The sequence below is a fragment of the Rhinopithecus bieti genome, unplaced genomic scaffold (assembly GCF_001698545.2).
Source record: "Rhinopithecus bieti isolate Rb0 unplaced genomic scaffold, ASM169854v2 scaffold_84002, whole genome shotgun sequence".
Classification (NCBI taxonomy): domain Eukaryota; kingdom Metazoa; phylum Chordata; class Mammalia; order Primates; family Cercopithecidae; genus Rhinopithecus; species Rhinopithecus bieti.
In genome coordinates this window covers 2,869,006-2,881,972 of record NW_016841755.1, presented here as the reverse complement: position 1 = coordinate 2,881,972, position 12,967 = coordinate 2,869,006, and the positions used below count along the sequence as shown (strand labels likewise).

At 49.4% G+C, this 12,967-nt stretch overlaps 1 protein-coding gene and 1 pseudogene across 1 annotated transcript in view; both read left to right on the top strand.

The window, feature by feature from the left end:
- The window catches only part of LOC108525027 (60S ribosomal protein L26-like), a 14,199-nt pseudogene extending 11,016 nt beyond the window's left edge, over positions 1–3,183 (top strand).
- Positions 3,184–3,525: 342 nt separating this feature from the next.
- The window catches only part of LOC108525026 (uncharacterized), a 41,312-nt gene continuing 31,870 nt past the window's right edge, over positions 3,526–12,967 (top strand). Inside the window, exons 1-2 of the mRNA XM_017866089.1 lie at positions 3,526–3,980; positions 4,460–4,781. Of these exons, the coding sequence (XP_017721578.1) occupies positions 3,526–3,980; positions 4,460–4,781 (777 nt within the window). The remainder of the gene's footprint in view (positions 3,981–4,459; positions 4,782–12,967) is intronic.

The window sequence follows — 12,967 nt, the reverse complement described above, 5'->3', positions numbered from 1 at the left end:
TTTTTTTTTTTTTTTAGACTGAGTCTCCCTCTGTCACCCAGGCTGCAGTGCAGTGGTGCAGTCTCAGCTCACTGCAACCTCCATCTCCTGGGCTCAAGCGATTCTCATGCCTCAGCACTCCCAAGTAGCTGGCACTACAGGCGCCCCCCCCCATTCCTGGCTAATTTTGTTTTTTTTTTTTTTTTTTTTAGTACAGATGGGGTTTCACCATGTGGGCCAGGCTGGTCTCGAACTCCTGGCCTCAAGTGATCTGCTCACCTCAGCCTCCCAAAGTGCTGGGATTACAGGTGTGAGCCACCGTGACAGGCCTAAAATTCATGCTTTGGACTCAAATGGTGATCCAGTTCCCAACTGCCACTCACTAACTGGGTGGACTTTCCAAGTCAGGTTTCCAGGTTGGGTGCGGTGTCTGACACCTATAATCCCAGCACTTTGGGAGGCCAAGGCGGGCAGATCATTTGAGGCCAGGAGTTCGAGACCAGCCTGATCAACATGGTGAAACCCCATCTCTACTAAAAATACAAAAGAAAAAAGAAAAACAAAAAGCCAGCCACGGTGGCTCACGCCTGTAATACCAGCTACTCAGGAGCCTGAGACAGGAGAATTGCTTGAACTCAGGAGACAAAGGTTGCAATGAGCTGAGATCACGCCACTGCACTCCAGCCTGGGCAATAGAGACTCCAATTCAAAAAGAAAAAAAAATCAGGTATCCGCTCTGAGCTTAATTCCCCGATCTGTAAAAATCCCTACCTCCCTTGCCGTTTTCTTAGCAATAAAATTCATCATAAGGCAACAGAGGAAATAAACCCACCGCACTTATGAGAAACATGATTAACACAGTGACTGATAGAGCAATGTCCCTCATTTTGGTTTCAGGTCCCTTCTATACATTCTTAAATGCAGCCCTCAGCTGGAAGCAGTGGCTCATGCCTGTAATCCCAAAACTCTGGGGGGCTGAGGTGGGACGATCACTTGAGCCCAGGAGTTCAAGACCAGCCTGGGCAACATTGTGAGACCCCAACTCTATTTAAAACAAAACAAAACAAAACAAAACAAAAAGGGGCCCTCAAAGTCTTTTAGTTTATGTAAGTTACATCTATTGATGTTTGTCCTATTATAAATTAAAACTAATCAATTTTAAAATATTTCTTCATTTAAAATGTCTACTACATTAACATATTTTATGAAAATATATCTTCCCCAAAATAGAAAGAATGGTTTTCATTTTACAAATCTTTGTAATGTCTCGATTAATAGAAGACAGCTAGATTGTCCTATCTATTCTGCATTTTCTCTGGTGCAACCTGTTCCTTTTGACTGTGATATATAAAGGTAATGCAGCCTCACTCTTAGGTACCGCCACCACCACCTAGATTCGTGCTAAGATGTCAGCAGTTGTGCCAAAAATTGCTTTTGTACAATTAGTGCAAAATTAACGGAGTGAAAAGCCTAATCATCTTAGTCTCACTATGGTATTTACCTTACAGAATCCTGAAAACATCTCAGGGAACCCCCATGGGTCCAGGAACCACAGTTTGAGAACCACTTTGCTACAGGAGGACTGGTGTTAAGAAGGGAAAGGTTACTTTTAAGCAGGTTTGAGGAAGGCCTCTCTGAAGACACTAAAGCACCTGGAGCCACAGACTAGCAAAAGGTGTTTCTCAGACTAGGAAATGGCAAATGCCCTGAGACAAAAACTCAGGGCATCAAGGAAATATAATGTGGCATCAAGGAAAACAGAAGACTGCATGGCAGAGCAAGGAAAGAGAGAAGAGCCAGACAAGCCCCGATCAACAGGATCCTGGAGGAGTGTGGGTTTCTGTTAAAGGGATGAGGAAGCCAATGCAGGGTTTTAATCAGGGTGTGGCCATCTGATTTACATTTAACAAGATCATCCACGCTGCCAAGTGACCGATTTATTTATAGGAGCCCAGGACTAGCAGGTCCCAGAAAGAGGGCTGCAGCCCTCCAGCCCGGAGAGGGCGGCTGGGCCAGGGAGCGCCTCTGGAGATGGAAAGAGGAGGGCCCACTGGAAATACATTCCCGAGGTAGAAGCTGCAAAACTAAATCAGGAAGTGTGTTGGGGGATAAAAGAAATGGAATAATTCTTGAGGCCTGAGGGTGAAACACCAGGTGGAGAGGGTACCATCGGTGAGATGCGGACACTGGGGGAATAGGAGCCCCACCTGTGGCCACGGCAATTTTACATTCTTTCTCTGTGTTAAGCCTTCTTCCAAGTAACTGAGACACCGCACCTTACATTATTTTTGGCAGACGCCATATTAACAAAATAAAACCAAAAAATTAAACTAACAAAATAAGATCAAGGCCAAAACTCAAAAGTGGGAGAGGCAACAAAGACTTCCTTCCAGACACCATCAACCATTAATCAAAATTCTGAGCACTGCTGTTACCCAACTGCATACAAATCTGCATACCCGGGTCATGGTGCAGCCAACATCTCTCCAGCAGCCCACAAAGGCCCATCAGGTGTGCGAACGCTCGCTGAAACGCCTGTTGGCCACCAACGTTTCCCTAATGTGCATGTGTGTTAACTCTACCAAGTGTAATCACAAGAACTCCTGGTTTGGTGTGGCCTATGGAGTAAGTTTACATTGATTCCTACCCATTACCTCTTTCTTCCTAAACACAAAATTAGCATAACCCTTGTAGTTTCCAAGCCCGACCTTTCTCTGGGGCATCTGTGTTCTTTGGTCACAAGCTCTTTAATGAGCCTCAGTTTACTCATCCCCAAGAAAAGGGGAACACTTGAGTCACTAAGCTAACCAGTTACATAAAAATAAGGGAAGTCAAGGCATAACACACCAACTCCCACACGGAGTCCTAGGCGCCTACTCCCCCTTAGAGCCCCTTCAGAACCCTTTCCAAACGCGGAGCGCCGCTCCAGCTACACGGGTGACCAGGACCAGGAACCAGGCCTGCCGGGGGAAGACTCGCGTCCAAGGCCGCACGGGAACCACAGCGCCCGCGAGAAAAGGCGCGGCGCCCCCCTACCCCACTGCCCTCGACCTGGCAACCGCGGCACCGGCGAGTGCGCCCCGTTCCCCCTGCGCAGTGAAGTCCGCTCCTCAAGCTCCCGGCTGGGGCGGAAAGCAGGTCAATTCCTCACTGCTGGAAGGGCCAAGGTTTGGGGTGGCCGGTTGTGTGTTTGCCTGCTTTTAAATTCTGGGCCTTTCTTCCTTGGAAAACAAAATCCGAGTTATTTTATGACTTTAGCAAAGTATCATGGAGCATAAATTATTGGGGAAAACACTTCCTGACGCCTACTGTGTGCACGATCTAGCGCTCCCCACATAACACTGACGCCTACTGTATGCACGACCCACAGCCCTCTCCAGAAGCTCCGGGTTCAATCTACCCGGATCACAATGGCGCCTACTGTTTGCACGACCCACAGCACTCTCCAAATGCCCAGGGTTCCAGCTCCCCGGATCACAATGGCGCCTACTGTATGCACTACCCACAGCGTCTCCAAAGGCTCAGGGTTCAAGTTCCCGGATCACAATGGCGCCTACTGTATGCACGACCCACAGCGCTCCCCAGATAACATTGGAGCCCACTGTGTGCACGACAGTACGCTTCCCGGACAACGCTGGCGACTACTGTGTGCACGACCCCGCGCTCCACGGCCTCCCTGTGGGCCGAGCCCAACGTCCCCGGGGCAGCCCGCGCCGCGCTGGGTCGGGCGGGGGCGCCGTCCGGGAGGAGCCCGGGGAGCGGTGTCCGCAGGCCCGGGCTCTAGCCAGGCGCCTCCCCGGCGCGCCCGCGCCCTCCCGCCGGGACGGAACACGGGCGGCCAACTTTCCCTCAAGTTTAGCGCGGACCGCGACAGGGCCGCGGGCAAGGGCGCGCGGAGAGGCGGCCGCCTGCTCCCTCACCCGCCCTCCCGCCTCCGCTCAGCCGCCGCCGGCCCAGGAAAGTAGGCCCCAGCGCGCTGAGGGGCCGGCGGCGACTCGCCCGTATCATTCGCCGCGCTGCGGCCCGCCCGGCCCAGTCGCGGGCGGCGGCGGCCCGGGTCTCGCGCGCCCCGCCCCGCCACCCGCTCCGGCGCCCCCCGCGCCGCACCGGGAACGCAGGCGGGGCCCCGCACGGCCGCGGCGGGCGCGAGGGCGGCCGCGGCCTTACCGGAGTCGCCGGCGCGCCTTGGCCTCCTGGGCTTCGGGGGCGGCCCCGCGGCATCCGGGTCCGGCCGGCCCGGCTCGGCACCCACACCCCTCCACTCACTCACACTCACACTCACACGCGGCGGCGGGGCCGCGCACGCGCGGGCACCGGGCGGGCGCGCCCAGCCGGCGGCAGAGGCGGCGGAGCGGCCCGGCGGCGGGCGGCGGCCGAGCGCCGCCGGGCTCACGGGGAAAGCGCCCGAACGCGCGCACCGGAGCTCTCGAACCGCCCCGCCTCGGCGGGTCCATGGCCCGCGGCCCGCGTGGGGGCGTAGGCGCGGGCGCAGTGGGCGGGGGCGGTCGCGGCGCATGCGCGGGCGCCGCCGCGGGGCCTTCGCGGACGGAGGGGAGCGAGGGGGTCACCGGGCCGGGCCGCGAGCCCTGGAGCTCGGCCAGGCGTGGACCCCGGGCCAGCCCCGCGCCTCTGTGGCCCGGGCGCCTCGTGCGTGTCCGCGAGCTCGCGTGCGCGCGTCACCTCGGACCCCAGCATGGCTTGGAGGGCGGCCCTACCCGCGCCGCCCTAGTGCTGCGAAGGGCCTGGGAGCCCAAACCCGGAACCACCACCTGGGACTGGGAAGACGACATGGTCAGAAGTCGGTAATGTTCGTTTCCCTGGGGGCAGTGCATTAAAATGGACCATTTCACGTGTGTTGGTCTTGTGTGTTGCCCGCGCTAACTTGCACGAAGTGGTAACAGGAATAGGCAGCGCAGCAGCCTAGCGCCGGGTGGAGAGGCCGGCAGATCCCGGGGAAAGCGACCTTACTCTGTCACCTGGAGGGCTGGAGTGCAATGGCGCAAATTAAATTGTGCAATCTGATACGTCTTGACACATGTATACACTGTGAAACCATCTTCACAATCGACAGTGAATATGTGCCTCTCATCTCTCTCTAATCCTTTCCTCTCTCCTTCCTTCCCTCCTCCCCCTCCCACCCATCTGCTTTTTGTCACTAAGTTTGAATTTCCTAGTTTTTAAATATCTTTTGTAGAGTCTGGGTCTCGCTTGCCCTGTCACCCAGGCTGGAGTGCAGTGACACTGTCGGGGCTCACTGTAGCCTCAAACTCCGGCCATTAAGCAATCCTCCTGCTTCAGCCTCCTGAGTAGCTGGGACTACAGGTGAGCACCACCATGCCTAGCTTTTTTTTTTTTTTTTTTTTTTACATATGGGATCTCTCTATGTTGCCCAGGCTGCTCTGGAACTCCTGGCTTCAGTTGATCCTCTGCCTCAGCTTCCCGAAGTGTTGGGATTACCGGTGTGAGCCACTGTGCCCAGCCTGTGTTTCTTGGTGCTTCATAAAAGTGGAATCGTATCGCAAATAGTCTTTAGGGAAGTGGGGGCTGTTCATTGGGCATAATGATGTTGGAATTCATCTATATATTGATAAATACTTAAGTCCTTTTTATTGCTGAGCGGTGTTTAGGAGTCATTCTTGCTTACTCTTTCCCACTGCAGCCTTCACTCAATCGCATCAAAGATACATATCCAATACATAAACCAAATCCAAGCCACTCCCACTTTTATTTCCCCCTGAGCCATGCTGTCTCACCTAGATTACGGATACAGCCTAGTACGAATATTTCCAATTATGAAATGTATTAACACCACCAGCTTTCTTTCCTGTGTGTACTTTCAGAGTTAAGGTGAGTTTAAGTGTGTGTGGCCGGGTGTGGTGGCTCACGCCTATAATCCCAGCACTTTGGGAGGCCGAGGCGGGCGGATTACGAGGTCAGGAGATCGAGACCATCCTGGCTAACACGGTGAAACCACCTCTACTAAAAATACAAAAAAAAAAAACAGGCGTGGTGGCAGGTGCCTGTAGTCCCAAGCTACTGGGGAGGCTGAAGCAGGAGAATGGCGTGAACCCAGGAGGCGGAGCTTGCAGTGAGCGGAGAACGAGCCACTGCACTCCAGCCCGGGCGACAGAGTGAGACTCCGTCTCAAAAAAAAGGAGGTGTATGTGTATGTTGTTTGTTTTTAAGACACGGTTGGTCTCTTGCCCCGGCTGGAGTGCAGTGACACTGTCTCTGCTTACTGCACACTCTGCCTCCCCGGCTCGAGTGATCCTCCCACCTCAGCACCCCAAGTAACGGACTGTAAGTGCTCCCCACTATGCCCAGCTAATTTTTTGTAGAGATGGGGTTTCACCATTTTGCCCAGGCTGGTCTCAATCTCCTGAGCTCACCCACCTGGCTTCCCAAAGTGCTGAGATTACAGGCATGAGCCACTGGACCTGGCCAAGTATTTTTTTTTTAAATCCAATTTGATAATCTTTTGTCTTGAATGAGAGTGGTGGCTCCCAAATTTCCTGCACTTTAGAAGACTCTGGAAAGCTTTTAAAAGTCCCAGTGCTCTGTTCGTACTTCACATCAATAAATCTGACGGGAATGGGAACCGTGCATTGGTGGTGGTTTTTAAGATCTGCAGGTAATTTTCCGATGTACAGCAAAATTTAAGAGCTAGATCATTTAGTACATTTATACAAAGTGATTACTGATATTTTACATTTAAAGATGTCTTTTACACTTTCCATTTGACTCACATATTTTATGTTCTTTACGCCTTTCTTGATTTCTTTTGGATTACTGATGTTTAAAATTATCAGTAATTTTAAATTTAAAATTTTAAATTTGAGATCAGGCGAGGTGGATCACACCTGTAATCCCAGCACTTTGGGAGGCCGAGGTGGATGGGTTGCTTGAGCTCAGGAGTTCACGACCAGTCTGGGCAACATGGCAAAACCCCATCTCTACCAAAAATACAAAAAATTGGCCAGGCATGGTGACGTGTGTCTGTGGTGCCAGCTACTCAAGAGGCTGAGGTGGGAAGATACTTGAGCCTGGGAGGTTGCAGTGAGCTGAGATTGCGTCACTGAACTCCAGCCTGGGTAACAGAGTGAGACTGTCTCAAAAAAAATTATATATATTTACATACATATTATATATACTATATTACATATATTTATGTATAAAGCTATGTGTATTTACATATATATAGTCGATTTATATATATAAATAGCCTTTAGTGGTACACTTAAGATTATAACATGCGCTCTTGACTTACCAATGTCTAATGTAAATTAGTATTTTTTCCTCTTCCCAGACAATGCTAAAAGAGTTTATTGGATATTTTAGTTATTTCTATATTTAAAACTCCACAAGACACATTACAGTTGATGTTCATTTTGATGGCCCACATATGTGGCACTATCATTGCGTTTTATCCTTCTGTGACTTTCTAGGGTCATTTCCCTTCCACCTGAAGTACCCCCACTATTATTTCCTTTAGAGGAGGTCTGCTCATCATCTCAGTTGTGTTTGCCTGAAAATACTTGTATTTAATTTTGATTCTTAAAAAATATTTTTTCTGAGTATGGAATTCTAGGATGTCGGCTAGTTTCTTTTAACACGTTAATGATGTAACTCCACTGTCATATGCATCCATATTTTCTGCTGTTTTTTGAAATAAATATTGACTGCATTTACGTGTTTCTCTGTCTTCAGTTTTCTTCAGTTTTACTATAGTTTATCTGGATGTGTTTATCTTTTTATTCTTCTTGGGAGTTGATTGGACTTACTAAGTGTCTGGATTGTTGTCTATGTCTTCGATTTTGGAAAAATCTTGGCTATTATTTATTCAAATACTGCTTCTGCTCAAATAGCTCTCTTAACCTACCAGAGCTCTAATTAAACATAATTGGAGGCCGGGCACGGTGGCGTACGCCTGTAATCCCAACACTTTGGGAGGCCAAGGCAGGCAAATCACGAGGTCAGGAGTTCGAGACCAGCCTGGCCAGCATGGTGAAACCCTGTTTCTACTACAAATACAAAAATTAGCCAGGCATGGTGGCGCATGCCTGTAGTCCCAGCTACTCGGGATGCTGAGGCAGGAGAATTGCTCAAAACCAGGAGCAGAGGTTGCGGTGATCTGAGATCATTCCAGTGTACTCCAGCCTGGGCAACAGGGCAAGACTCCATCTCAAAAAAAACAAACATGTTGGATCATCATATACTTTTTAAGAAAATTCTATATGATGTTTTTATCTTTTTGTTCCTTTATCGTTCTTTCTGGTTTGTTCTGATCTATCCTCCAGTTTATTAAATTGCTCTGTGGCTATGTCACAACTACTGTTGAACATACCCATTAAGTTCTTAAGTTGGTTTTGGATTTTTCAGTTCTTGAATTTTAGTTGACTCTTTTTCACATCAGCAAAGTTTGTTTTGTTTTGTTTTTTTGAGGTAGGGTCTTACCCTGTCACCCAGGCTGGAGTGCAGTGGCATAAACAGCTCACTGCAGCCTTGACCTCCAAAGTTCAAGTGATACTCCTGAGTAGCTGAGACTACAGGTGTGCACCACCATACCTAGCTAATTTTTTTTTTTTTTTTTTTTTGGTATTTTTTGTAGAGATGGAGTTTTGTCATGTTATCCAGACTGTTCTCAAACTCCTGGGTGCAAGTGATCCACTTGCCTCAGCCTCCCAAAGTGCTGGGATTATAGGTGTGAGCCACTATGCCCAGCCCAAAGTAATTTTTAAAAATATGTTGGCCGGGCACGGTGGCTCACGCCTGTAATCCCAACACTTTGGGAGGCTGAGGCGGGCAGATCACTAGGTCAGGAGATCGAGACCATCCTGGCTAACATGGTGAAACCCCGTCTCTACTAAAAATACAAAAAAAAAAAAAAAATCAGCCACGCATGGTGGTGGGCACCTGTAGTCCCAGCTACTCCCGAGGCTGAGGCAGGGGAATGGCCTGAACCCGGGAGGCAGAGCTTGAGTGAGTGGAGATTCGCACCCCTGCACTCCAGCCTGGGCAACAGAGCAAGACTCCATCTCAAAAAAAATATGTTCTAGGCTGGGTGCAGTGGCTCACGCCTGTAATTTCCAACACTTTGGGAGGCCAAAGCAGGTGGATCACCTGAGGTCAGGAGTTCGAGACCAGCCTGACCAACATGGTGAAACTCCATCTTTACTCAAAATATGAAAATTAGCCAGACATGGTGGTGCGTGCAGCTACTTGGGAGGTTAAGGCAGGAGAATCACTTGAACCTGGGAGGTGGAGGTTGCAGTGAGCTGTGATCGTGCACTCCAGCCTGGGCGACACAGACTGTCTCCAAAAAAAAAAAAAACCATGTTCTAGTTCATTTTAACCTCATGAGCCTAATTATTATTCCTGATAATTCTACGGTGTGGAGCGCCTGTGCGTCTTTTTCATTATTCCTAATTCTACGGTGTGGAGCGCCTGTGCGTCTTTTTCATTATTCCTAATTCTACGGTGTGGAGCGCCTGTGCGTCTTTTCTTTTTTGGTCTCTCATTTGTGCTGGTTCTTCTTGTGTTGCCCTGCCTTCTTGTTTGTTTAGATACATACAAGAAATGACTTGGAAAATTACGTAAAAAGTAATTTAAGGTATAAGATGATATATTTCAATAAAAGATTTTCATCTACTTCTGCCAGCTTCCTGGCATTCTGTGACCCCCTGTGTTTTATTTCAGACTGGACAGCCGGCACCACCCAGTGATTCAAGGATGGCCATAGCCCAGTGCAGGGGCAGATTTGCTTCCAGTTTGCCCTTACTCCTCGGTACAGTCCATGGGGTTTTCAGCTCTCAGTGCTTAGCGGTTTCATAGGGCCCCCACCCTTGGTACTCTGGATTAAAAAAAAAAAAAAACACCTAGGCAAAAACAGTTCACGAATGCTGACTCACCTGTCTTCTCCTGAATCCTGGGCTGACAGTTTCTAACTAGCTTGTGAACGCTTCGTTGCCCTCAGTAGGAGCCTTAGTCTGATTCACCTAGTTGGCCACAACCAGGAGAGAAATGTCCTTCTATCCACTCTCTCTAACCTATGTCGATCAGGCTCCCACCCACCCACGTGACATCTTCAACCATGTGACTTCAAGGTCACAGTGATCTCCACACTGCCAAACACAGTAGTCCATGCTGGTCCTCCGACCTCCCAGGTGCATCTGGCAGCTCGCCACTTTCGGCTCTGACTTCACTGCCGTCCTCAGCCTCCTGGTCTGGTCCCCAGCTCCTCCCAGCCCCTTAGCACTGCAGGGATCATTGCTGGGCTTCTGCTGTACCCACTCCTTGATGATCTCAATTACCTGCATTCACACATCGGCCCTGTGCTGATGGCTGTCTACCTGCATCTCCATCTAGCTGAACTCCAGGCTCCAGCCCAGAGAAGCAAGTAAAGAGCAAAACAAGCAAGTGACTCACATGTGCATCAGGCATACACACAGAAGTGCTCAAAGGGGTTGTTAGAATTTGAGATCTATTTATTTATTTATTTATTTATTTTTTTTTTTTTTTGAGACGGAGTCTCGCTCTGTCGCCCGGGCTGGAGTGCAGTGACCGGATCTCAGCTCACTGCAAGCTCCGCCTCCCGGGTTTACGCCATTCTCCTGCCTCAGCCTCCCAAGTAGCTGGGACTACAGGCGCCCGCCACCTCGCCCGGCTAGTTTTTTGTATTTTAGTAGAGACGGGGTTTCACTGTATTAGCCAGGATGGTCTCGATCTCCTGACCTTGTGATCCGCCCACCTCAGCCTCCCAAAGTGCTGGCATTACAGGCATGAGCCACTGCACCTGGCCGACAATTGAGTTCTTTATGGAGGCTCTGTTTTTAGTCAGATAAGGGATTACAGAAATTCAAGTGCCTTAAAAAAAAAATCGATTATTTTAGATTTAGGAGGTACACGTGCAGGTTCGTTCCATGGGTATATTGTGTGGTGCTGAGGTTTGGGGTATAAATGATCCCGTCACACAGGTATTACAGTAAGCATGGGACTCGATAGGTTTCAACTCCCCTCTCCTTCTTTCCCCATCTAGTAGTCCCCAGTGTCTCTTGTTGCCATTTTTATGTCCATTGTATCCAGTATTTAGCTCCCTCTTATAAGTGAGAATGTGGTATTTGGTTTTCTTTTTTTTTTCCCAGATGGAGTCCTGCTCTGTTGCCCAGCCTGGAGTGCAGTGGCACGATCTTGGCTCACTGCAACTTCCAGCTCCGGGGTTCAAGCAATTCTCCTGCCTCAGCCTCCCAAGTAGCTGCGATCACAGGCGTGCACCACCACACCCAGCAATTTTTTTTTTTTTTTCATATTTTTAGTAGAGACAGGGTTTCACCATGTTGGCCAGCCTGGTTTCAGATGACCAGCCCACCTCAGCCTCTCAGAGCGTTGGGATTACAGGCGTGAGCCACTGCCGAGGACCGGTATTTGGTTTTCTATTCCAGTGTTAATTCGCTTAGGATAATGGCCTCCAGCTGTATCCACGTTGCTGCAAAGGACATGACTTAGTTGTTTTTTTATAGCTATGTAAACTGCCTTCAGCTTGAAATAACTAATATGTCAATGTGGCATATTTTGGGGTGCCACGTCCTGCTCCCTTTCATTAATCTCCCTACCAGTTTCCCTGCTTCTTCCCTGTTGACCCCTTCTCCAGTAAGAGAAGATGGAACATATCAGCATTTTGTGAGGATTTTACGAGATAAAACATGTAAAGGATTTATTGAGTGGCAGGTAGTGAGCACACTGATCATTGATGAGACTCCTGTGAGTGTTGCTGGTGACAGTACAACATCAGAGCCACTCCCACCACCTCACTTAGCCCCCTCAGCGGGTGTCCTTCCTTTCCAGGATGAAAACTCACAGAAGTCCCATTATTTTGCTGATGACTTTTAGATATTAATGTCCTGAAGTCACTTTCAGTTAACTGGGCTGGGCCTGATGGCTCACGCCTGTAATCCCAGCGCTTTGAGAGGCTGAGGCAGGTGGATCACTTGAGTCCAGGAGTTCGAGACCAGCCTGGGAAACATGGCAAACCCCATCTCTACTAAAAATACAAAAATGAGCCAAGCATGGTGGTGCACACCTGTAATCCCAGCTACTAGGGAGGCTGAGGTGGGAAAATCAATCCCCTGAGCCTGGAGGTCGAGGCTGCAGTGAACCGAGGTCCTGCCACTGCACTCCATCCAGCCTGGGCAACACAGCGAAACTCTATCTCAAAAAAATAAAGTCTTGATTCAGTCTAATATATTAATCAATTTTCCTCTTATTGATAAAAGAATACATGGTAAAGGAATACAAAGGTAAACTTCCCTTCCTCCCCAGTTACAACCACTTGTAGCTATTATATTTCTGCCTGTTGGTGCTGCAGGCTTCTCTCTTTCTTCATAATATCTAGAGTATTTCTAATTTTGTAACAGCTTTACTGAGGCATAAATGAGATGCACCAAGCCACACATACCTAAAACTTACAATTTGATACATTTTAGCATGTGTATACACCCATGAAACTACCTACCACTCCAAGATAATAAACATTCGACCAGATGTTGGCTCACGCCTGTAATCCCAGTACTTCAGGAGGCCGAGGTGGGCAGATCACTTGAGGTTAGGAGTTCCAGACCAGCCTGGCCAACATGGTGAAACCCCGTCTCTACTAAAAATACAACAAATTAGCTGGATGTGCTCGCTGGAAACCAGGAGGCGGAGTTTGCAGTGAGCTGAGATTATGCCAGTGCACTCCAGCCTGGGCGGCAGAGCGAAACTGTCTCAAGAAAAAAAAAAGTGGCCAGGCACGGTGGCTCAAGCCTGTAATCCCAGCACTTTGGGAGGCCGAGACGGGCGGATCACGAGGTCAGGAGATCGAGACCATCCTGGCTAACACGGTGAAACCCGTCTCTACTAAAAAATACAAAAAAACTAGCCGGGCGAGGTGGCAGGCGCCTGTAGTCCCAGCTACTCGGGAGGCTGAGGCAGGAGAATGGCGTGAACCCAGGAG